Genomic DNA, 25,281 nt, shown 5'->3' on the forward strand with positions numbered 1-25,281 from the left:
TCACATACACATAACTGTTGCCTAGAGCTGGATCATTTCTCTTGCTGGCATTTCCTTTGATCCTATTCTGCAACGATTCTATGGCTAGTCACATGGAGGAACGTGGTATTTATTCTCCAGAATACCATTTGGCATTTTCTTTTCTTTATTGATACAGATCTAACTAGGCTGGAACAGTGCCCATCTCAATGCACTATTTTGTCTGCATTATGGTATTATGTAGAAATCCTAGTCTGGGACTGGAGCTCCATTGCAGCAGAAGTGTATAACATATGAAATGCCCATGAATACACAAAGTGTATTGTTCATGCCCCTCACAGTCATAAGAAGCCAAACACACCTTGAAAGACAACAGAAGCAAGGTAGGGTTTGAATGAACTGAACAGTCTTGGTAAAATACACAGCAACCACAACATGACAGATCCTACCACTCCTGAATAATCTTACCTGTTCCTGCTCCATGTTAGTATTTCCACCATATTCAGAAATAAGTCATTGCTGTACTTATTTTAAAGGCTGTGACCACACTTTATTTGTGCACTCTTGACAGGTGCTATTTAAGACATTTTTATACCACTATAGCAAATGCTGCCAGCGGTTTCCATCTAATAAAGTGTTACACACTTATTGATTGACATTTCTCCACGGCTAGATTTCCAATACTAGCTCAGTTTGTTCTATTTGAACAAAATAAAATGAAAATGTCATATGGTTTCCCAAAGAATAAATAGCACACTTCCACAACACCTTTTGACTACTCACAGAAGTATTGCAGACTGGTAACAGAGGAACTGGTGAGATTTAAACAGTTAGCCTGAGAAGACACAAAGCTGAATGCAATAGAAGGAGTGTACATAGTACTACTGTCCATTTATGCACCCTTATGTCACAAGAAAGCTGCTTTGATCCTAGCTGCAGGAAACTAAAAAAACCACAACAACATCCAAACAGTGTAGTTGTAGTTTAATGTTCATCCAGTCTAATGAAGAACTCTTCCTTTCATATAATTTGCTTGCCCCACAGTAGAGATGGTAAATGGTCTGTTCCTCTCATTCACATTTTCTCAGATCGTGTAAAAATCCATTATCTTCCACATTCTGAACTACATGTAGCACTCCTGGGGGTTAGGAATTCCCTAGTGAGCGCTATGTGGGATACCTGAATAATGCCAGAGCCCTGAATCTTTACCTCGCAGCTTTTCAGACAGCACTGCTAGACAGTGGCTTGCAGAGAGTGTGCTTCAGTCTTTTCTTCTAGGAAACAGGAAAGCTTTGAATAATGTAATTGTACCTAGAGGCCTTTATGCATTCTGCAACGGAGTGTACTGGCTAGAGAGAAGCAGGTCTCACTCATATATGGATCCTCTTTCTCTCTATGTACTACAGATATTTTGATTGCTTAATTATAGTCAAGCATGTCAAAAGAACAATAGGTGATTCGTGTGGGATCCTGAGGTACAGGTATGAACACATTCAGATGGAACAGCAGTGAGACGTATTGGCTCTCCACCTGAGATCACAGTTCTGACTGAAGGGTTAATCCAGGAGGCTTGAGATCATGGTTCAAACCTGAGCTGCCTCTGTGAGAGTAGTCCAACAGAAAGTTTCAGTTGCTGAATCAGTGTTTTCCACAAAGAAAGCTGTTTTTGTTTCTAATCTGTGCAATCTTGTCAATAAGCGTGATTTGCATCATGGAAATATGAATACCTATTAATCACTCATTCTAAATAGCTCATCTGAGCTTGGAAAGACTAACATATAAAGATTTTTTTTCCTTTTGTAAAAAACATGCTGCATCTAGCATTTCCAAAACAAAAATCTTAAGTAATTGACTTGTTGGACTGGGTTCTTCATATCAACTTGTAATGCAGAATCAATTTTGATGATGGATGAGAAGTTTAAGATCATTTTATCCCCTTCAGTAGAAGGTTCCTTAGGGAATGGACAAAAGAACCTAATTAGTCTTTTGCATTTCTACTTTCTGTTTCCATGTTGAGTCAATCATAAGCATCAGATTGTAATAAAATCATCACTATTCTCTAGCTCAAAAATATGAGTTCATTTTGGCTACTCGTTTCTTTTATTTTTCCCCAAGGACCTTATTGTGAAGGAATGTTGCTCATCCATGTGAGTAAGATATTCATATGCTGTATTTTTAAACTTTTACTGGGAGTTTAAGTGCATTAACATGAACACTTTACCTAGATGAACAAACAAGATAATTTAGTCTACATTAAAGCCTAAGTAAAAATGCTAGAAAAAACTTCTGTGATAGTTTATTGTCCTGATGAGTATCTCATGAGTGAGATGTATCACTCACAGTGTATTTTTATATTTAAAGGTAGAGAAAATCAGTACATTTATTTCTTCCTCACAGAAACAGTCAGCAGCAAACAAAAATTGGTCAGATCAAGATATGTACAAAAGTCATTAAAATAAACGTGTATTGGACATTTTTCTTTTCAATCTTAAGATAATTATGATTAAAAATCAAATCTGTGTAACCAAAAACTCAGCACTATTATTTGTTGTTATTTTTGGGGACCACCTGGGTATTTTTACTACTTCAAGTAGGAAAGGACAATGTTAACCTTTTAATTCTGCTTTTTCAATATATTTTATGTGAGACTGCAGTATTTGTAAAACAAGGAAAGCCATTCTAACATGACAACTGTATTTGTGCTTAGTATAGACACAGTACATGAACATGCTTACAATAGAATAAGATTTAGAAGCAGGAGAGGGAATCTCCACAGTCTACATCTGAATATGCAACTGCATGGTAGAATACAGAGGGACAGGGAAAGAAATTAATCCAGTAAGCATGTATCTTTTCTTGCTTTCAAAGGCAGTGCTTCAAAATGACCTGGACTGTCATGTGCATTGGTGGTCATATCAATATAAAGATTTCAGTTGCCACCAAAGGATATATCAGAGAGAAAAGACAAAAGATTCCAAAGATTTGGATATGGTCACAAGACAAAAAAACCCAACAACAACAGAAAAACCCAAACCAACAAAACAAAAACCCAAACCAAACTAACCAAACTAAAAGCTCCTAAAACTCCCAAACAAAAAACCCACAAACAAACAAACCCCAACCCCCCCCAAAAAAACCCAACCTCTCCAAAACTGCAAAAAAACCCCAAAATACCCCAGCCTTGTTTGTTTCTGGATATATTTGTTTCTGAAATACATTATGTTTTGTAAATTTGCTACACTACTTTTTTTTTGGCTAGCAGATAAGAAGACCAAAAGCTTTCTTCCTCCAGACTGCTGAAGACCATCTGGTAAATAAACTTCACAGAAAAAAAGATGCTCTGATTTTGTGATTTTTCTGATGAACTGCATTTCTCTGCCTCTTTTCTGCTTTAGCACTAGGCTTCACTGATGAACAGGTGGGTTAACAGGACTCTGTCAAAGGTGCTAGGTATCCTCCCCACCAAGCCCAATTTATGACTGATTTTTTTGTCAAAGATGGAAAACTTCTCATCACACAACAGCTATTCATAATTTTCCTTCCTCTAAAATACAGACATGGAGGTGAATTTCTATAGCTGATGCTGTATACATTTTCCTTGAACAAAAAATGGATTCTAGTGCATAATATAAGCAATTGGTAGTCAGAGCAACACTAATAGATGGTCACCTTTAAAATGTTCTTTTCTGAAAGTGTTTGGTTCACAAGGACAGTGTGCTCAGCTCTTGAGTTTCAGAAAAATGACAACTTCCCTGTTTGCAGAATATGTTTTAAGTTACATATTTTTAAAGAGGACAAATATATTACTTTTCACACAATATTCTGTTTTCTACATTACAATCAAGAAACATTTTCTTTTGCCTTATTTGCCTCTAATTATTTAATGCAGATTCTCATTTCTTTTACTTATTTTTTTTCTGATATGCAAAGATCTGTTGTAATTTTTCTAGTCTGAGTTTTATAACACAGAAATCAAACCAAGATCTTGTCACTGAGGCAGAGATCTATATATGCTCTGCAGTTCTTCACGTCTGATTTACTGCAGCTCAGTCTATGTGGGGAAGAGGATAGGAAGAATTACTTTTTCTTCCTCTGTGGCTTTGACAATCATTTTCTCAAACTTGTTTCACAAGCAAGTGAAAGAACAGCCTGCATGGGATTTCAGAATTTCTATTGGTAAATAAATACAAAATAATTGTTTACATAATATATAGAGCTTGTTTGTACTTTCAGAGAATTTCCAAAGGTGTATGAAAGGTGAGCATGTATTACATGCAAAATGTAGCCCCACACGTGAAAAATCCAAGTGCCTTCACCTAGCAAAGTGCCTTCACCTAGCAATGAATCTATCAGCAGTTTTCTAACACTGCTCCTGTTTCACTTGGTCTGTACACAAAGATCCAGGGAAATGAAACACTGCAACAAGCCTGAATCAACCTTGTATCAGAAAACCATGCTAGCTCTGCATTTACAGCCTTCCACCTGAATGGGGTGGCTCATTCCCTGCACAAACAAAACTACCACATGGCTGATTATGACAAAGACAGAAAAATACAGAAATCATGGAAATGGTGATAGACAGCTGTTCTGGCAGTTAGCACTAAACCCTCCTATTACAAAGGAAGAGGCAGAGAGGAACTCTGGTATTCTCACTTGCCATAAAGTTGTAACTTGTAAAAAGCTGATGGTCACCAGTTTTTGGTACACACTGTTTCTTTTGGTCCTCAACACCAGTAAAAGTATTAATTTTTATCAGCTACTCAAACATAATCCTTATCAGGAGTCTTTGGTGGGTAATGGTAGCAAGTGAGCTCAGCTGAATTTACCATATGGCTTCACAACACTACCTGTAGATGTCACATTCACAGGTAAAGGGTCTATTACTTCTGTATGTGTTTGGGTAGGGACAAAAAGTAACTTCTTTGTCATTTGTCACCGTTATTGCAAAACAGGTGAACTTGGTTCTATAAAGCCTCGTCTTGTGAAAGGGGGGCTTAGAAGGGGCTCATCTCTCTGGCTGAAGACAGATGGCTTCAACCACCTTTTTAACGTTTTGAAGATTAAGAAGTAAAGAACAGCATCAAACACAGTTGGATCTTCAAGATTAATACAGGTACATAGAATTCAATCACTTTGTATATATATCAGGAAAACAACCTGGCTGTTCTCAGTCCCATATCCTGCAAAAAATGACAGCATCTATGAAACTGAAAAATTGTGGACAACTATTTTGCCTTACTCTTATTCAATTCTCCCTGAAGTAATTTCACATGTTATTATTCATCTGAAGGCTAAAACCATTGAAGCAAAAGTTTCTTTGTAAAGAGAAGTGTGGAGCATCCACACTGCTGTACTTGTGACAACTTTTTGCGACATAAAAACAAAAAAACATGCCAAGGAAGTTAAGAGTATTGTTATTCAATGCACTATTTCTGCTTCAGATGCCTAAAAGGGAAGTTTCAGTTTGAAAGAAAATGTGTTTTTGTTTCTGAAAACCCTTATTAAAATGTTCACATAGCACACAGAGTTGTGCGTGGAAGAAAGACAAGTATTTTGCAGAAAAGAGAAGGAATATGAAAGGGGTTATTAGAGAGGCAAGTTTATGCTGTTGGTAGTGAAGACTGTAAACATTTTCCTTGTAAATATTTATTTTCAAAAGTTTCTAACTTATACCTAAAACCTCCTCCTGACTGAAACTTGACTTGATGTCTGTCTCCATAATAAGCAATACAGAAAGCAATTTTGCATCTGCTTTACAACTGGATATCGAGGGAAAAAAGGAGGTTGAAAGGCTACACTGTGCCATTGTATCTAAAACTGTTTTATTTTCAGCAGTAACTTTTTACAGTCATTAAGACATGCTCTGAAGTATTTCCACAAAACATCTCAGATCCAGCTGCTCTGCATGCAGCAGCAAGCAGAGTCAATCTGAACTGTGGGGAGTATTCAAAAGTCCGAGATGCACAAAAGAACATACTTTATATATAAAGACATGCAACCTGCATGTGAGTAATCTGCTGTTTCACATGACTGACCTGCTTGAAAACCAGCCCTGGTGAAAATGGCCATGAGTGATACTGTAGAACTGTGTTAACATTCATTTGTCACTCATCCTTTACAACTGGGGGTGCTGTGAAGGAGGAAGCATCCCTTGATAGAGACTAGCTAAAACACGCTACTACCTGAGCTTCAGGAGACACAGAACAAATAAATACAAATAAAATTATTTTTTTCCTGCTCAGTAACCAATTCAGAAACAAAAACAATCAACATGCTAGATCAGAAGTCATGCAGTAGTCAGAACATCCAGCACTGTGTGTAAGAATAAGCACTGTACAGACATTCAACCTAATGCTGTCATGGAAGGACCAGGTTAAAATTAATTGATTATGTAACGCCCAGAAAAAAACAACCTTTAGCTGCCAGTAAATTGGACAGATAATACAAGAGCTCAATATTCTCCTATAAAAAGAAGAATTATATCCATAGGAATTAGGGATATATAAAGCAAAATAATGAGTTTTAAATTGCACCAGCCTGCTGGTTTCTGCATGACCCAATATGCTGGCTTTTGACGAGGGATTCTTTTTAATCATGGTGACTCAGGTGCGGATCCCATCTGTTGATGCCAATTACAGCAGATCACCAAAAGTCTTTATTAGCTGTAAATTCAGTCTACCACTCCCATTATACATATCACATAAAGGAAAATTGTTATTAATTTAGTAATTCAAATTGCACACTCTGAAAGTATTACTCTTAAAAGCTGAAGTAAAACAATTTTTGATATTTAGTTGAGAAAGCCTCCATTAAGAAATTCTTTTAAAAAACGTTTCTTCCCCTAATTCAAGGTAGCAGCAGCATGCTATGAATGCCAAGGTGGAAAGCTACCAGTCTGCATGTCAGACTCTGGTTAGTATGGAAGACAGTAACACTTCAATAAACAGGTGATTAGGCAACTCCCAGCTCTGCTAAAAGCAGATTGGTAGTCCATTACAAACTGATTAAATTTGCCACTTCTTCACTTCAAACAATTATATTTGCTCATTAACACTTGATATGTTGAATGCAGCTTAAGAACATAGGAAAATTAAATATCAATCATTCTAACTCCTCAGAGATTTAAAACTGACTCACATAATGATATTTTCCTTCAAAGAACAATAGGCATGTGCACCTGTGAAAGCTGTTGTGGAGGCGAAAAGGGAGGATGGGAAAAGTTATTTAAAGACTGATGAAAAGTAGATAGCAAGGGAATTAAACATGCAGCTTAACTATTGTGCTGCACTGATGTGTTTGCACATATCCAATGAAAGTGTGCTGTAAAACAGAGCATGAACATCGCTGGCCACAGTGCAAGCTGTGGCACATGGCATGCTTTTTGGTAAGGCTGACATAGAACAGAACCATAGAATATCCCGGGACTCACAAAGATCATCAAATCCAACTCCTGGCCCTGCTTACGCCAGCCCAAGAATCCCACCATGTGCTGAGAGTGGTGCCCAAAAACGCTCCTTGAACTCTGGCAAGCTCGTGCTGTGACCACTTCCCTGGAACATATGGAGGTATAGTCTGACACGTGAAACAAATGTGTTTTTTCATAGTTAATACAGAATCCTAAAAGAGTTCCGGAGATTACTCCCAGTTACTTTATCACCTTTGCAAAAAGACACAGACTGCATCTTACTGGAAGTGTGCTCTGTCAGGAAGCTGACTTACTGGAAAGTAACACTAACTAGTCTTTAAACAATTCTACCTACTGGGATGTTGCAGAAAACCATAAAAAACAGAAGAGTATTTTTAACCCTATTCTCATGATGGGAAAGCTGAGATAGAGGAAGGAAAAGAAACTTTCTCATGATTCTTCATCAGGCCACAGACAGAACCAGAGAGAACACACAAACTTTTGAGACCAGTGTTCTTCATTCCTACAAACTAGAGATTAGAACTTGTTTTCCAACTGGCCTTAAAAAGCAAGATGTTGAAGATGTAAACCCCCAAAAACATCACAGCCAGATAATTTTGAGCTTGCTGTAAATTGCATGCTTATTTTAAAATTAATTTTACATTCTTCAGAGAATCTGTTTCTTACTCATTCCACCATGGGAGGGAGGGGTTAGGCATCCCCATGTACACTAAACTGCACCTGCACAGAAGACATTGATGTGACCCACCCCCAAAACTGACAACTGCTACAGCTATATATCCTTTACATCTTGGAAGAATATTAGTTTCTACTCCTCTTATTCTCTTTCTTGACTAAGTACTTCTTGACACCATAAGAGGAAAAAAACATGTCAAAGAAACTGTTGGGACTTGTTGGAGGAGCTGGTAAACAGACCTTCAGCACATTATTCACACACAATTACATGGTTTTAAGACCTGAAAGTACCAAACTTCAAGCTCGGTATCTTCTTTTCAAGTATTATGATGACTGTGATTAAAATGATGATCAATTATAATAAACATTGTGATAAAACAGTATTTAAACTTGCTATAGGTGGGAACCTAAGAGAAAGATACCTGGGAGATCTTCTGCTGAAGTTCCTGATGAAAACTTATTGAAAAGTACAAGTTGAAGGATAACTGTTTACCTTTTTATTTTAGGTTTCAATTAAAAGTAAAAACCAGCAACATCATTAGGTAAATGTTAAACAAACCATTTTTTCTTTGACGAGGAGTGTGTAAAAGTCCAAAAGGAATAAATCAAATGTGCATTTTTGTTCCTGTCTTCCTATCTGGCTGAAATCATGACACTGGCATGTTTGTAGAGACTTTGGACAAAGAGATGTGATGAGTGAGCAGCAGAAGTGGAAGATGAAGCACATTTACATGGCTCACATTCTAGTATCACAGATTCTGAAAGCATAAAACTCTGGTCTGAAAGTGTAATGTTGGCACTAGTGAAGTGGTTCTGGAAACAACATCTGTGTCCTGCCCTACTGACATCTGACATGAAGCAGCACCACATCTGAGACTGGAGAGGTGAGGTATAGCAAGGTAGAGATACAAAACCTTCCACTGGTTTAAGTGGGGACTGGAGGCAGCAGACTATGGGATATTTAATTAAAAACTTGTATCACAGCAAGATGCCTTATTTGACATGGTCAATGTTTTATTTGCTTTGATAAAAAACCATTAAAAACTACGTGACCTCTAAATCCAACACATGTTAAGATTATCCAGAGCGTATTACAGTCAGTATTCCAGCTGGGTCCCTTAAAAGGTTGCAAAAACATCTGTGGGTGGAGCTCAGATTTTTCAGATCTGTGGGCAAATGCAGGAAGCTCTGTCACAGACTACCTATTACAAAAAAGATTCCCTCCAAGCAGTGGAGGAGCAATCAAATTTTCACACACGCTATCCAAGCACAGGCAGGAGATTGGCATATTGTTCAATATTGTGACTAAGTAGTCACAGAAGACTCATTCTTCCCATTTGTTCCAGCTCTGAACTTGACCAAAAAAATAAATAAGGACTGCATCAGAATGCACAAATTATGTCTTTGAAGACAAGTACAAATTGAAAATTAATTTGCATGTTGATAAAAGAATAGGCTCTTTTTCTCGAGCAAGCTTTTAAATGACAGCCTGTAAAACTGTCCCTGTAGAACCCTGTGATGAATCCTCCTGCCAGTGTTCAAATGTCTTTTGAAACTTGCTACCTGAAGAGTTTTGTATTTTAAGGACCTGGAGCCTAGTTATCATTGAACAGTTAAGAGAACATACATTTTCATGACATTGTTGTCTCTCTGAATAGGTACAAAACATTTCTACCATGACTCATTTCTTTTTTCATGAGTAACATCATGCTGAGTAACTTCTTTGGAAAAGGATGCATTTTGCTTTTTTTACTCATAACCTGTTTTAACACAAAGGTAAAGGACTGCTTACTTGAAATACCTGAAAATTTGGTAGTAATTCAGTTTCCTAGCCCCTACTGAAGTGATTGATCTGACTTTACCCTGGATATTGTCTGTGGCAAGAATGCATGTCAGAGAGAATAAACTGCAATCCAAGTACCAAAACCTCTTAGCCTCACATAAGCAGAAGGGTGATAAACTTACCTTGTGTAGCAATGTAGTGATTTGGTCTATGATAACCCTAGAATAAATTGAAAGGAAAAAAAATCAGCAATTTGCACCTTGGCTATGTTTCTACAAGTGAAACTTCATTTAGGATAGTATTCAGTAAATGTCACAACAGCACAAATAATGTATTAGACGCAAAAGTTCTTTTCAGGGGGGGAAGGGCAAGTGAGAATGGAAACAAAAGCAAATGTGTTTTCTGCAAAATACTTAAGTTGCAGCCTTGTACATTAAGGGGCCAGAAGTAATATGTTCTTTCAGTCCCTTGTTGGCTCTGCTGAAAATGAAATCCACTCTAGCTCTTGCAGTTAATGGCATCAGGTGCTCATAGTCTGAGATATACCTTCACCTATTGCTGTTGACTGCAAAGCCTATCCCTTTTTTAAGTTAAAAAAATGTCAGATTTGCATTCAGCCTGGGAAAGGCAGGAGGGCACGGTGTTCAGCCTGCTGCCCATGGTGGTTTGTTTATGTTTTATTTCTCAACAGTAAAAAAGAGGGTAAGTTCTTTGATTAAATCATTTAGTATGAACATACTTTTCCAAGAAGAACATAATACAACTCTGATGACAAGAGTAACTTAATCACACGTTGGCCAAGCAACTCTATGCATTCTTTGGAACAGGTTGCCAAAATGTAATGATAGCATTTTGATAGTATTTGAATTTCTGATGTGATGGGAGTGTCACCAAGTGTTTAGATCATGCACCAGTATGCTGATCAATTCAGTTGGAAGAGTGTTAATATTTGAATAATGGTTATGATGCATTGTCAGTCACCAGCAGGAAGAACTTAAGGCTGTAGCACGCATGCCATTGCAATTTCTTTGTGAAAGAGCAAGGGGAAATGCAGTGATACAAGGTGGGAAAGAATCAAAGAAGATACTTTGAATATTACAGAAAGAATAACATGAATTACAGAATTGATTTCTTTACACGACACTGAAGCCAAATCTGGAAGTCTGTGAACTGAGAACTGTTCAGAGAGCCACAGGGTGTGTTTTTTTTCCTGCTATGTGTTACCTAATCCTTAGTGCCTGGGATCAAACACTTCCATTTCCCAGTGAAAAAAAAATGCATGGGAGGAGATACATCATAACCATTGTGTCTATGATGGTGCCATTTCCTTCTTAACATGTTATACTGACAGCACGACAACTCTAGTAATAACTGCATGCCAGAGCAAAATTAAAGCTGCTTCTGTAGTAGAAAAACCAGTGTTTCCAACAAAAATCTGAGTAGCAAGATTATAAACAAACATGCTGTGTTTTGTGGCAGAGCTGTCTTTGGAGGACGCCTGCAGTCCTCCAAGCTTTGCAATGAAGCCATCTGCTGAGGATGAGGAAAAGACTTTTTTGGTTCTCAGGCATTGTTTCTCCTAGGGCCACATTCTCTCCATCCTTGTGTACTCCATAAGCAAGAAAACAAAAAGGCTTCTATGCAGATATTATCAGCATTTTTTAGGAGACTGTATGACCCAAATCTTTATTTTTCACATCATCATTTAGAGTAAGATCCAAATCTGACATGAGCATACTACTAGCCTAAAATGAGAACGATCCTGAATGGTGCATAAAATGTGAAAGTAAATTCAAATCTAAGTCCCCAGTGTGAATTCTCTCTTTCCTTTCATGACAGATTGCTCCCTTCAGAGATTAGTGTGGCGTCTAAATAAATATATTTCTGTATGTGCCTTCACTGCTTGGTGACTGTGCTATTCTTTCAAACAGCAAGGGACTGACCAGAAATCTGAGCTTAGTTTAATGATTCTTGAATGTGCTTATAAACATCAGTAACAAGAGATATCTTCAGAAAGTTCCCTCAGATTTCATATTGTTACAACTCAAGTACCTACTTTTCATATATAGCTCTAGTTCCTCCACATTCTGAGAAAAAAAAAATCTGTTACATTCCTGTTTCATACTAGTAATTAAATTTGAACTACAAAATCTGACACCATTTTTCAAAGATGCAACTGCTGAACAAGAAATTTTTAGCAGGCACAGTTTCCTATGAAGCAACACTTGTTTTACTTAGCCCAACATCTAGCACTCCATGTAAACAGTAAAATTACTAACTTTGGTATCCATAGACTTCTGGCTTTAGATAAATAATATTGGATTTTTAATGATTTTCAATTCTACTTTTGAGCTCATTCTTTCAACCAAAAACACCTTGTCTCTTAAAGAATTTATTCTAATGTAAAACATTAAGTTAACATGATGCAGAATGAACAAAGAAGCCACTTTCAATAATTAAACAGCCTACATATTTAATGAAATGTCTTGCTTGCATTAGAAATACTGGTTAACAGCTGCAGAATATACTTTGAAGGCGACTTAAAAGTGCAGAGATGACAAGAGACTGCAAATCTCTGCATTAGGCATTACAGAGTTTTGTCACATTAATATGCAAACAGCTTTCTTTTAAATGTGGAACGATGCCAAGCTGTTGACAGAAAGTGAAAATAACATTTTGCTAGCCCATATAAGCACCAGCAGGGAAAGTAGCCATACAGTGTTCCTGGCAAGGTTTCAGTCTAGTGGCAGTTGGAGGAAATGACTCATTTAATTGACTGATTGACAAACCTTTGAGGCTTTTTTTTCCCCTTTAGGGCACACCTAGCTTCCAAAGATAGCACTCTCCAGTGCTAAACAATGTTAGCAGCTGTTATTAGCTGTGGTATCTATTAGAAATTGTGAATAATGTGAGAATAATAAGAGTTCCCTCTTTGACTGAACACAACATTAAGCCTGTTGACTACATCAGGATACGCACATCGATATAGTTCCCATTGATGTAATCAGAACTTGTTTCTCCTTCAATAGGCTGCAATCTCACTCGAGAATGATCATCTGAAAAGGGAACAATGGAGAGGAAAAAAGGTAATTAAAGACATATTCAGTAACATAGGCCTAATCAAAATATTTCTTCGCAGTCAAACTAAAACCTTAGCAATTGCAAGTTCATGCTTATTTTGTCGGGCATGAAAACTGTACCTACATTTAATTTTCATTTCAGTAATTCACAGGCTTTCCAAATCCCCTCTGGTTTTCAGTATGAATTTCTTAAACCTTATAATGTGAAACCCATTAGAATTATGATTTTTGCCTTGACCCCTCCCGCTTTTGTCAATAAAATAACATTAAGTTGTCAAAGATTTACTCATTTAGAAATGCTTCTGCCAGTACTCAGAAGGAGCTGAAGTCATTCAAGACATACTGCTACCTCAAGAGTTTTTGAAGGAAACTCATTATCTTTTCAGTAAGAGAGAAAGTAAAACAAAATAATAGCAAAACCCATGCAGTAATACAATGGCTTTGTCACTGAATTTTGCCTCATTCTGGTCATCTGTATCTATCCAGGACTGTGAAAGCACTTCCAACTTTATTTTCTAAATTCCAATCTGAAACACCATGGCATGAATTAATCTCATTAATTAATCTCATCAATCTCATCTCATTAATCTCATATCTTTGTAAGCTCCTCTTGACTCTCATAGTTCTAAGCAACCAAAACCAATGTTTTTTTCAGAATGCTGCACAAGTTGTAGATAAAACAATTTGAGAGTAGGATCTCAAGGTGGAGAGATGGTAAGCAGCCACTTCATTGCTGCTTTGTTTATAAGGTACTCTTGCTAATTAGATACCTGTATATGATTGTTTTCCTGCCTGCCTGCTGAGCTAATATTACTTGCAGCTGAAATAGAACCTCCATGGCAGTCATTGCTTTGTTGTAAATGTAAATAATCATTAAAGCACCCAAAACTTGACACCTGTGTTCTGAACAGCTATTTCTGAAGCTTTAAAATTCCTAAAAGATAACAAATAAATAAAGGAAAGAACATGAAGTGGCTTAAAAACCCAACTTCATTATAAATACCATAATTTTGGCCCACATTATGGTGGAGGAAGAACAGGGCAAGTGCTTCTTAAAATAAGGTTGTTTTAGAATTACAAGTCAAGAAAGAAACTGGTCGAGGTAAATTCTTTACCTCTTCCTCTTACTCCAAGTCTTAGGAAACAGAGATCTCAGAGCCTCATTTATTTCCCCAGGATTCCCTTGGGAGAGAGAAAGGGTGTGCTATACCCCCAAACATAGTAAATCAGAATGAATTAGAATTCCATCTCCAGGTTCCACACAGGTTTTATATTGCTATTTTCTTGGAATTATTTCACTCAACAGTCTTGAAGAATGAGGTTTTTAAACACGTTGGAATATTTGAATGTTATGTTAATCAGGTCAACCTTTTCAGCTTCTTTTTCACTTTTCCAAGAATAAAAATGTATAGAGCTGTGACTTTCCATTACATAACCCCTGCTTGTCTGACTCTACCAAGTTATGCTTATCCAAGTGCTTTGCTATTCTATGCTTAATTAAGTTATTTATCAGTTTCTTCAGAACAGAGGTTCGGCTCACAGACCCTTAATCCTAAAAATCCATCTTACTTAAGAAAGATACTAAGGAACTTTCTAAGCTCCAGCCATGGCTGCTGCTTTTACAGTTTTGGGATCTGATCCAATTTCTGCTAAAGTCAGCAGACTCAGAAGTCAAGCTTGCTTGGACTCATGGTATATCTTCATTCACAGTTTCATGATTTCTCACATTGTTGCCAGGCATTCTCACAGGACAAACCAGGCTACTAAAGATCTACACTTTCGCATTCCTTGAATTAAAGAGGGCAGGGTACAGTTGTCTAAGCAAAAAACATCTCATGGCACTTTCTACACCCACCAGGATATGCTGCCTAGCTTTCACTTGCCCTTCTGGAATAACATGTCTCTCATATGTACTGTGCCACATTCACTGGTCTTGCACAGATGTCCCAGGTCACCTGAAATGGCACCACACATAACTGAAACCCCTATTTCATCACCTGCCTAGAAATGAGTTCCATATTGGACAAAACAAGCTTAGATTTCCCTCTAAGAAACATCTTGAAAATGTAACTTCCTGTTATTTGACTGATTTATACAATTGAGTAATATGCAGTATCTTTTCTTTAGATTTCCATTATTTTGCTACTTTCCTTGCAATAATTCTTGCCTTGGATTAAGCAAAATAAAGAAGTTACTTCATATATATCTTCATATCTTCTCATGTGAATCTTTTTTAGTACTGCATTCTCAGCTAAGTTTCTGGGAATTCTGGAGGCAATGGACTGTTCAATACCCATTTATTTGCTGGAACTGGAGGGACTCCCTTTTTTATTGCTTTGAGAGCTCAAGTTAACTCCTTACTTCATCGCAACACTTGTTAAATTGAAAAACAATTCTTATGTCAACACAAAGAAATGTTACTGTGTCTTGGCTGTGCTTATGTAAGGCAGATTTAAAACTAAGAGGTACATAAGCCATATACTTCAACACATGTGTTTAGTTTTAAATACTCTCTAGGTTAACTCTCCATATTTTTAAGATATTTTTTCCTTTATACTTCAGCTGCTCTTGACAATTCATGCAGCTTTTAAATACTCTCTTTTCCTTCTCACTGTTATTTTGATACCCTTCCATTAGGAGAACAAATTTAACTTTCCACTGATCACTTAAGCTTTGAAAATTATTTATCTTAGAACAAATTCGTCTTTGTAGAACATGGTAATAGATAATGAATACAAGCATTTAATTCTCTCTTGCCTCATGTTACCTACAACATGTGTATGTCATCCTGCAGACTGTGATCTCTAACAAGCCCCCTGAGCACCTGGCTGATTAGCATGCCTAGCCCATGACCCTTTCTTGGGACATGCATTCCCAATTCTCTGCAAATCAAACCTTTTATAAATGTCTCACCTAAAATCTTTAGCTGCTTTTAAAAGCTGTGATCAATACACTCTTCTCATTTAGTCAATATTGAGTTAGGCAAAAATAAATACAGAACCCTTCCCATTCCCTCAAGATTTCTCCTGAGAAAAACCGAATAAATTTTACCAAAATCCATGCCTAACCCCACCCAGTTATGGCAAAAACATAATTTTTCTTAGGTGACAAAAGATTTTCATTTAGCAGGTTCATGTTTGGTTTAGTTTGTAATGAAAAAACACAAAGGTGCTTTGTTCAGTAAAGAAAGAACATGTTTTCTGTGGGTGACCGGAATGCGACCGTGATTCAACTTTTTGTAGCCACTGTCATACAGAGGGTAGGGCACGATTGTAGCCAATTAAATGCACATCACTTGGGTAACATAAAGCATATTACAATTCTGACAAGCTCCTGCAATGCTGGATGCTTGGTGCTATTGTTTTAGTTCCCTCCGAGAATAATAATGACTACAAGCAATAGCATAACAGTAGTATCTTGGGAAAAATTAAAACTAAGAGGGTAAATGGATAGAAAAAATACTTTGAAGAAAAAATATACATTTCATTATTATCATGTACCCCTAGTCAGTGGCATGTAAATCACTGTACTTTTAAGTGTTTGAACACAGCATAAAAGGGCAATTTATTAAAACGCTTTTAAGCTAAAGCATACACTTCATACAATTATCTGGGACAGATTTTCAAATGTAGACCATTCATATTGCACCCTCAGACTCTGAGAAACACAATAATTTATCCAAGAGAAAAACATATAAAATAATTAAAAAGTGAACTACTCCATTTGCATACATGTATTCAACAACAACAAATGACAAACTGAACGACACTCCATAGGCAGTTTCAGCTTTTCTTTTAAGATACTGCCTTTTAATTCTAGTAAATCTTAATTTTCACTTGAGTTGTCTTCGTCTTCACAGACATATAAACAGGAAGTGTTATTGATAAAAACTCAATCCAACTCTCTCCCTCTGCTAAATACTGAGGACATTTTAAGTAAATAGAGATCTAAATGTCCTGAGTGATATCTGGCCTCTTGGAAAGCCTTCAGTATCACTTGTAATTGTCATTGATTTGTGTATCTAATATCTTTTATGTGTTCTCCCTTGGCTATTCATCACTTGATTACCTCAGACATAAAGCACTATCAGTTTTCTAGTTTTCTTTAACCAAATGGTAGTCAAAGTGTAAGACAGTGTCTAACATGACATTAAAAGAGGGGAGTGACACACTAAACCTGGCTACAAGAGAAGATCTATTGTAATAGTCTTGGATTGGAAAAAAAAATCCACAAAGCAAAGGTAAGCATAAAACTACTTTGTATTTCTTAATTTCGCCTTTGATATTTTTACTCAAATGATTAGCTGTTACTCATATAATGTATTTTTACATTCTCACAAAATAACAAGTTTGTTACGTGCTAAATATTGCTTGGAAGGAAACAAGCAAAATTGTATTTAGCTAACTTATCTGCTTTTGCATATGCGGCAGCCCATCATGATAATCACATTTCTTAGAAGATTTAATTTCGTTTTTCAATATATAGCACAGTACACATCCAAAATAGGTAGCTATACTATCACATCCACTCAAAACCATGTGGCAGAGCATCTCTTGCTTAATTTGCCTCTGCCTCCATGTGTGTTTCCTCTGAGTTCTCATTCTGCAGCAAGATACAGAGCTGTTTTCTCTTTGCAGACAGTCTCAGCCCAGCTGGCCCCTCTTCACATCACTACTTTAGGTCACTAAGTTGGGAGCTCCTCTCTCCAGACTCTTACATAGGCACTGCAGAGAGGACCTCTGAGTGGTGATTCAGAAGGATTCAAATAGGCTCTATCTTCGAGCCCTTTCTCTAGAAGACCTGTCCTTCTCTCTGCCAAGTCCATGTGGTTCACTGATCAGGAAACCCTGGCAGGTAAGTGCCGGTACAAGCACCTAGGATAGGTCCTGAAGTTAGTGCAAATATGCACCACATAATCCTCCCACAGGTCCTCCAAATGCTCAAACAATCATCATGGCTTACTCTTTCCTGCTGTCTCATGTACCTGGGGTTCTATATGCTTTCTGAATTCAGCAGTATCATTAAATGAGCCCTCCTTGAAGACCACCCCTCATTTTCATGCTTACAAAACAAGATGATGGCTGCTTATTTCTCTGCTTATACCTGCTCATGGTTATCTGGCTGGCTGTTAAAAACACATACACTCCACATCTTAAATTTAGATTTTAAAATGAAAAAACAGGGGAAGGATCATCTCCTACATACACACTGAGAACTAACCTTTAAGTGGAACAAGAAGAGTGTGTAAATAATATAATTTTACTGAACTTGATAGATTTCCCGCTTCCCCGTTCATGTGCAACATCTCTAGTCACAATGCTTTGGAACTCTCATAATGCAAGATTTAGGAGTCACTCACCAAAGCATATTATCATCTCCTCAAGTCATTTGATTATCAGGATGTCTAATCCTTACTAAGTCTGGCATTTTTAAGTAAAACATATCTTTTTTCCTTAGGGTCTATCCAGCATAAGCCAGGATAGCTGTCTCTGTCATTGTGGAACACTTAACCACCAGTATTGTCTGTTTTTAAACACCCAGAACCTAATACCAAGGTATTGATGTGACCATGGGTAGTCTTATGCTAAGCTGACAGGAGCAGTTTGGGACCTGTTAGAGCTGAGTACTGGTTAACAGTGTCATTCTCCACTAGCCAAATGCTGATCACAGAATGGAAGTTATACAGAAGGGCAGTTGAGAAAATGCATTAAATCTGACAGTTTTCTCAAGGGAGAAAAAAAAAATAAAAAAAAAAGCAACATTTCCCCTCATTTTTATCTTCTTAATTAGGGAAAAGGAATATAAGCTTGATGTGAGCACAAGGCTGGTGGTCATTCTTATCCAGATCTGAAGGGATGTTACCAAAGTGCACAATTATGTCGTCAACACTCACATGCAATGATATTCCCATATCTGTTTTTCATTCTGTTCTCATCTTTCTTAGCTGAATCCCATGGTGCAGACTGTCCTTCAAAGAAACTCTAAAAAACAGGAAAGAAAGTGACATTAAGAAAAGCATGCAGCAACAGTTACCTTATGGCTAAATGAAAGAGAAAGGCAAACAGTACTTGTGGGTATTGTTGTTGAAGTGTCATTTAACTGATTCATTTATTGAGCAAAAATACAAGTCTCCTGTTTAAATGCCATTTATGCATAGCTCCAGATGTTACTTAAAATGTGACATGAGATTATCTGTGTAATAACAAGAAGAATTATTTGCAAGTGAAGTGCTATTAAACCTTTCCAAATCTGCCTTCTTGCAACACTGAGAGTCCTTCACTTGTGCTATCCAGAATCCCTGTATAGTTCTCATACACACACGTGAAGCTGAAGGAGCTCCATCATCACTGTTGGAGCTGCTCCAGTATTTGAGTGTAGACATTACAGAGTGTACTGGTATGTTTTATTTCTGACACACCCTAAGTTTCATTTACTTGTTGGCAGATGACACAATGGATCAAAACATACACAAGCATGTAAAAAAACATGGATTCAACTAGCACAAATATCTTTTTTTCTCTCAAGCACAATTTACAACACCACCACAATGATTATTTTCTCAGAGAATAAAATCAATGTGTTTTTGTGAAAGATATAATCTCATATTCGCTGAACTGCTGTCCTTTAGCTAATAAATCTCATGTAAATAAGAAAGTTGAAGATGCTAAAAGTTTAGTTTTACATTAATAAAACACAGAAGCTGCCAAAAGGGCAGCAAGTAAGTTGTTATGACTTATATATCCTTTGCTTTTTGTAGAGTAAAAGAGCATTTGCACAATCTCTTAATTTATGCATTGTATCTATGTCATATAATGCAAACACATTTTAAAATCTTGTATTTAAATATTAATCTTGTAAAAAAATACTTAGCTGCCAAGTCAGCTACTGGAATTCTATCATGACTATGGCCAGTCTTAACTCATGTTTTTTATCTTTTTACTAGAATGATCAGTAGATTAAATCTTTTGTACCACTCTAAATAGGGAAAACACTGGGAATTTTGTATCTCTTGCAAGATACCAACACATTCTGAATAGTTTAAAAGAGTTGTTTTACAAATCACAATTATTTTCAATAGCAAAGAGTTTAAAAGTCAAACCAAACCCTTGATCTCTAGCTGAAGTCAATAAAACAGAAGGGCATTAAGTGTTTAAAATGGGTATTATTTTCCAAAGTTTACTAGAGTGCCGGTTTCCAAATTATGATCTAGAAATTCCTGGGAATACATGGACTACTTCTAAAATGTTTATAAATAGTAACTCAAGAAAACCAGAAGCCTTGTCACTGGCTTCAATTTGTTTTTCCTTCATCTCTCCACACTTCCTTAGATCATTTTTAATGGTTTGGAAACTGGAATTACGAAACCCCAGTAACACAAAGAAATTTCTCCTTAATCATAACCTACCATCATTGGGCACAGCTCTGAGAAACGCTGATTGCTACCAGGATAGAGAAGTGTAACCCTGTGAATCCTAAAATGATTTCCAGCTTTGGGCTCTTTGCCAGAAGGGCGTCAATCATTACCTAATGATAGGCACTCTCAACTCAGGCTGGATGGAAATTGCTTTTCTAGTAAGCCTGACCAAGCTGCATAAGGAATGACTTTCCATGGGCAAAGTTCACACTCTCAGACAACGCTGGGTGATGAACAATTAAACACAGTTAATTAAAAGTTAAACATAGTTAAAAGTAGAGATGTAAACAATCAGCAGCAGAGCTCCGAAGGCACAACAAAGTAACAATTAATCTGATCTAAAATTTGATGTGGATTTTGCATTTCAGACAGCTAAGCAGACTGCTGAAAATTCTAGTTTTCTTACAGTCCTTCTCCTAGGGACTAATGCACAGAATTGATCCATACGACACTACCCAGCAAGTGGTGTTGAGTTTAATTCAGACATGTTCTGTTACAGAGAAAGAGTCCTGCTGACACAGCTTCTGAGCCTACACCTTGAAATATGGAAGTCCTAAATACTCTCCAAGGGACATCTTGCTTCTCTCTGTCCCACTAATGAACTTTTACAAAATTGCTTTAAACCAATCAAGTAAAGTAACTCTCTGGAGGCAACTGGGAAAGATTTAGATGGTTCTGAATTCAGGGAAGAAATACAATGGGCAATGTACTGGTTTTGGAAACTTGTATTCATCTCATCTGCAATGTACCAGTTCTATTTCTCCCAAGTGTTTGGAACTTCTGAAAACAATGATAACTTCAATGAGCCTTACAGACAAACCATCTCCTAACAATTTATCTGCAACACAGATAATACTGTTCTTTTAAACAGATACATATCAAACCTTACACAACAGCAAAGACCAGGAAACAGATTTACATTTCCAGTTACTGCTTACTGACTTCACTTTCTTTATTAAAAATGTATTACAGAAAAAGAACTTCAGATATTTATTTTTCTTCGAGTTATCAACAAATTAGTGAATCAAATAAAACATACCACTGCAAAATAAGACATAATTTATGGACATCCATTTTTATTTTTAATTCATTTTGGGATGCACACTGGTATTACAGTGAGAGAGTACAGCAAAGATAATTTGAAGGAAGAGGTATTACAGTGCAAAAGCATAAAAAACCCAGTTATTGTAAAAGACAGCTGGAGTGTCATTTCCTAAATTCCCCGTGTGCTGCCATTACACAAACTGCAACAGAATGATAATCCACAATGTATTATAAGGAGAAATCTCATTTGTCCCACAGGTAAAGAACAGAGCAGATATTTCATAACAGATGATCTGTCAAGATCTTTCCTTACTTGTGAGAAATACACGTTTCATTACAGGAATTTTTTAAAATCTCTTTCTTGACATATCACTCTCCAGGGATGCTGCTGCACAGCAGCCCACACATTATCTTAGCGGCTACTCATTCTAAATTCATCCCTAGAAGTTTCTTAAAATTGTGGACCGTTAGGAAGAAATATGGCCCCCAAACAGCTTCACTCCACCAAATGATTGGCAAGGGCAATAGAGAACCAAAAAGAGTATAGGACATTTCTCAAATAATTTAAAGTAAGTATTTCTTCAACTCAAAAATCACACAGAACCATGGCTACGCAGCCTCTGAGATCTTGAAAAATGAAATGTTCTTCAAGTCAGCTGTTGTTACAACAGGTATTTCAGTATGCATGTCAACTGCTACTCTGTTAGTAGAAAATATTACAATAATTAGGATAAAACACTTTCTGAAGAAAAATCAATTACAGAGAACTGCTTTATATGCAACATGAAAACTGGTCAGCGATGCAGCAGGAGGATCATCTTAGGATGAATGTGATACTTTCGTGTGCTTTAACTCAATACTGTAGTGGTTGCCATTAAAAATTAAATATTTGCCAAGGGCTTATTCACTGTGACCCTCAGACTAGAAAATAACTGCCATATCTCAAATGAGAGGGGGAGATAATCATTGCAAATACAGATTTTTTTAGATTATTCACTTTCCTAATTTAAATTCATAAGGCAAAAAAATATTGGAAAGGACCTATATAAAAGTACAATTTGAAGAGGCTAGAATGTGGAGAACAGGGTGAGATCTCCAGAATAAAATTTCTATCTCTGTTCATTGTCATCTTTGCCAACATGCTTTCTATGCTAGATTTCATACTTCCAGATAAGGATACTTAAAAAAAAAATGCATCTTTGTAAGTGCTTTAAGGTCTACAAATGTAAAGTGTGGAATTACTAATTTTATTATTAGTCAAAAACCAAGCAGCAACTTTTTCAAAGAATACTTCGTAGTTGCTAGGTGACAACAGTGTAGTCTCTTACAATGTCATTTACAAAATGCAAGCTCTTACAAGCAAAGAAATGAGAAGTTAAGGATATCATAAATCTCTGCCTACTTAATAAGCAAGAATATTATTTGTAGGTACAAAGAAATGCTCTTGCACTGTGTAAGTCTTAAGTTTGACCTGTGGATTTGTTTTTAAATGTATCAGTCTTTATGATATCTGATTTTCTCTACTGACTCTGAGTTTCTTCACCGGCAACACTCATTTTCCATTGCTATTTCTAAACAACCAGATTATGATGTATTTTAACAACATTGGTAATTTGACCTATCCAGTTATAAATACCCCTGGATTTGTTTTTAAGTTACATGCAGAGAGTTATGCACACTGTCTACTTTAAGCAAGACTAGACAACTAACAATGATTCTAATGGAGGTTCTTGTCTAAACTCAATTAGCTGGAAAAGAAACTTATATTTCTACTACAGCCCTTTGAGTTACAGCTAAATTAGATGCCTAAAATGCCCTGAATTTGATAGTGAAGATTCATTACTAGTTTAACACTAATGCTGTGTCCATTTTATATGTGAGATAACAGATGAGAAAAACGCATTCATGAAAGTCTGAGTTAAGATCCTAGGGTCACATTAGACTCTTTGTAATTACGAACTCTAGTTAATACACATTTAAACAAGTCCATAAATGTTTGGAGGACAAGGATCTTCAGGCTCATCTCACTGCAAGATCTGTGAGTGCAGTAAATCTGTTAATTCACTGGATTTTCAGTATTCAGAATCCACTAAATATCTAGCAAGTGAAGATGTTCTTGTGACTTAACAACATTATTTTGTTTTAACAAAATTGAAATAATCACATTCTGGTTTTTGATTACTCAGTATTTAAGCTATTAAGGAATTAAAAAGGGTCACTGAAAGTTGCATTAAAAGAAATCTGCTAGTCACTTTGAAGGAAGCTTTCATAATTGAAAATGCATCACCTGTAGGTAATAGATCTCCCCAAGTGTTTGCGAGCAGTGGTAAATGATTTCACTGATGACAACCCACAGTATGCAAGCAGCTCCTCATACTTCAGTCATTGCTTTGGTCACTGAGAGCATCTGTGGATGACAGCTTGCCACTAGAGAATATACTCACTACCAGCTTTTCCTTCTCTGTCACCTTCAATCATTGAGAATTATGTCCGGTTTTCAAATAATAGAATTTAAAAAAACATTTTACTGTGCCTGCCCTTGAAAAGTGTCTGTTGCAAGAGCCAATGTGAAAATCTATCTAATCAATGTAAACTGCCTTCAGCAGCAATAAAGCACTTACTGGTGTGTTACTGTAGCCTAAGTCTGAACACAGAGGAAAAAAACCCCAAAACCCAATAAAGACTGCTGCAAATAGAATATATTGATGTTATTGGTAAACCCCCCTTGTTGCGTTCAGATTTTTCTGGAAAAATTAGGCTGATAGTTTACATAAGGTTTTCTATGTGTTACAAGATAGAAGATGCAGATCAGTTTTACAGCAGATACAGAGTGAATAGTCTGACATACAGCACCTCTCTGATACTGTTCCCAATGCTCCTTTCAGTGGTAGTTCCTCCTTGAACTGATGTAAAAAACCCCAGAAATATCCACTCAAGGGTTTGCATAGCCAGAGGTAGGAAACAGCCTTTTCTTTCTCAGGTGAATTTAGGTTAGCCTGCATTACACATGAGAAGAATAGGAAAGCTAAAGTCCTTCTGGTCTTTTGAGACACTAAACATCATACTCACCATACTCACTGTCTACATTAAAAGTTGAAATGGAAGGGGAACTATTACCTCCTCCACTGACTAACTTCAGCATGCTTAAACACTCATTCCAAAACAAGGACTAAAACCACACAGGTAAGACAAAATCTGGTATTAATTCCGTGATTGCATTGGTGTGCTCATTTTTCAGAGGCAGTGCCTTCAGTTAGTGCATTTCCTAATATGTTTGTATTTTTAAAGTCGTAGGCTTTGCTACTCCCTGGACAACTGGGCAGTCTAATCAACCTATAGCAGCACAAGGAAAACATACTAAAATGATCAAACTGCTTCAGTATAGTACTATGAATGACATAGGTACTTGCACCACTTACCATGAGCTAGCTCTAGTTGACAGTAGCAAAGGGAAATACACATGAAATTCAGTTAACACTATGGGACAAGAGAGTAGCTCACTAGCTCACTAGAATAGAGAAGTAACTTAAGTGAAAGGGACTTGTCTGTCACTGTGAAAACTGTGAAGGTGTTGCACACCTTCTGGAATCGCAGGCTGTGAGTACCAGCCATGCTGAAGAGTCCTAAGAGCATTTGAACAAGATAATCAAGAACATGTTTTTTTTCCTACCCAGTCCTATATATGACAGAGTCTGGAGTTGCTTGGGGAAAGGACTCAGAGGATGAGGTGACCTGAGAGACTGTAGGAGAATACGTGGTGTGGCTGGAACCACTAGACAGACCCACCCGAATTCTTCCCTGGAATGTGGAATTCCCCTCCTGTGGAATGGAAGTTGTGCGACGTGTGAAACTGCACATATGGGTGACTGAAGTATTTTGG

General features: G+C 36.9%; 1 protein-coding gene across 7 annotated transcripts in view; it reads right to left on the minus strand.

The window, feature by feature from the left end:
- Positions 1–25,281, minus strand: part of PTPRM (protein tyrosine phosphatase receptor type M) — a 447,605-nt gene that overhangs the window by 42,497 nt on the left and 379,827 nt on the right. For all 7 annotated transcript variants that reach the window (XM_033068182.2, XM_033068164.2, XM_033068169.2 and 4 more), the window contains 3 exons: positions 18,837–18,924; positions 12,843–12,919; positions 10,046–10,082 (listed from right to left, as the gene is read on the minus strand). In XM_033068182.2, coding sequence (XP_032924073.1) covers positions 10,046–10,082; positions 12,843–12,919; positions 18,837–18,924 — 202 coding nt within the window. The remainder of the gene's footprint in view (positions 1–10,045; positions 10,083–12,842; positions 12,920–18,836; positions 18,925–25,281) is intronic.

The sequence above is a fragment of the Catharus ustulatus genome, chromosome 1 (genome assembly GCF_009819885.2).
Source record: "Catharus ustulatus isolate bCatUst1 chromosome 1, bCatUst1.pri.v2, whole genome shotgun sequence".
NCBI classification, from domain to species: Eukaryota; Metazoa; Chordata; class Aves; order Passeriformes; family Turdidae; genus Catharus; species Catharus ustulatus.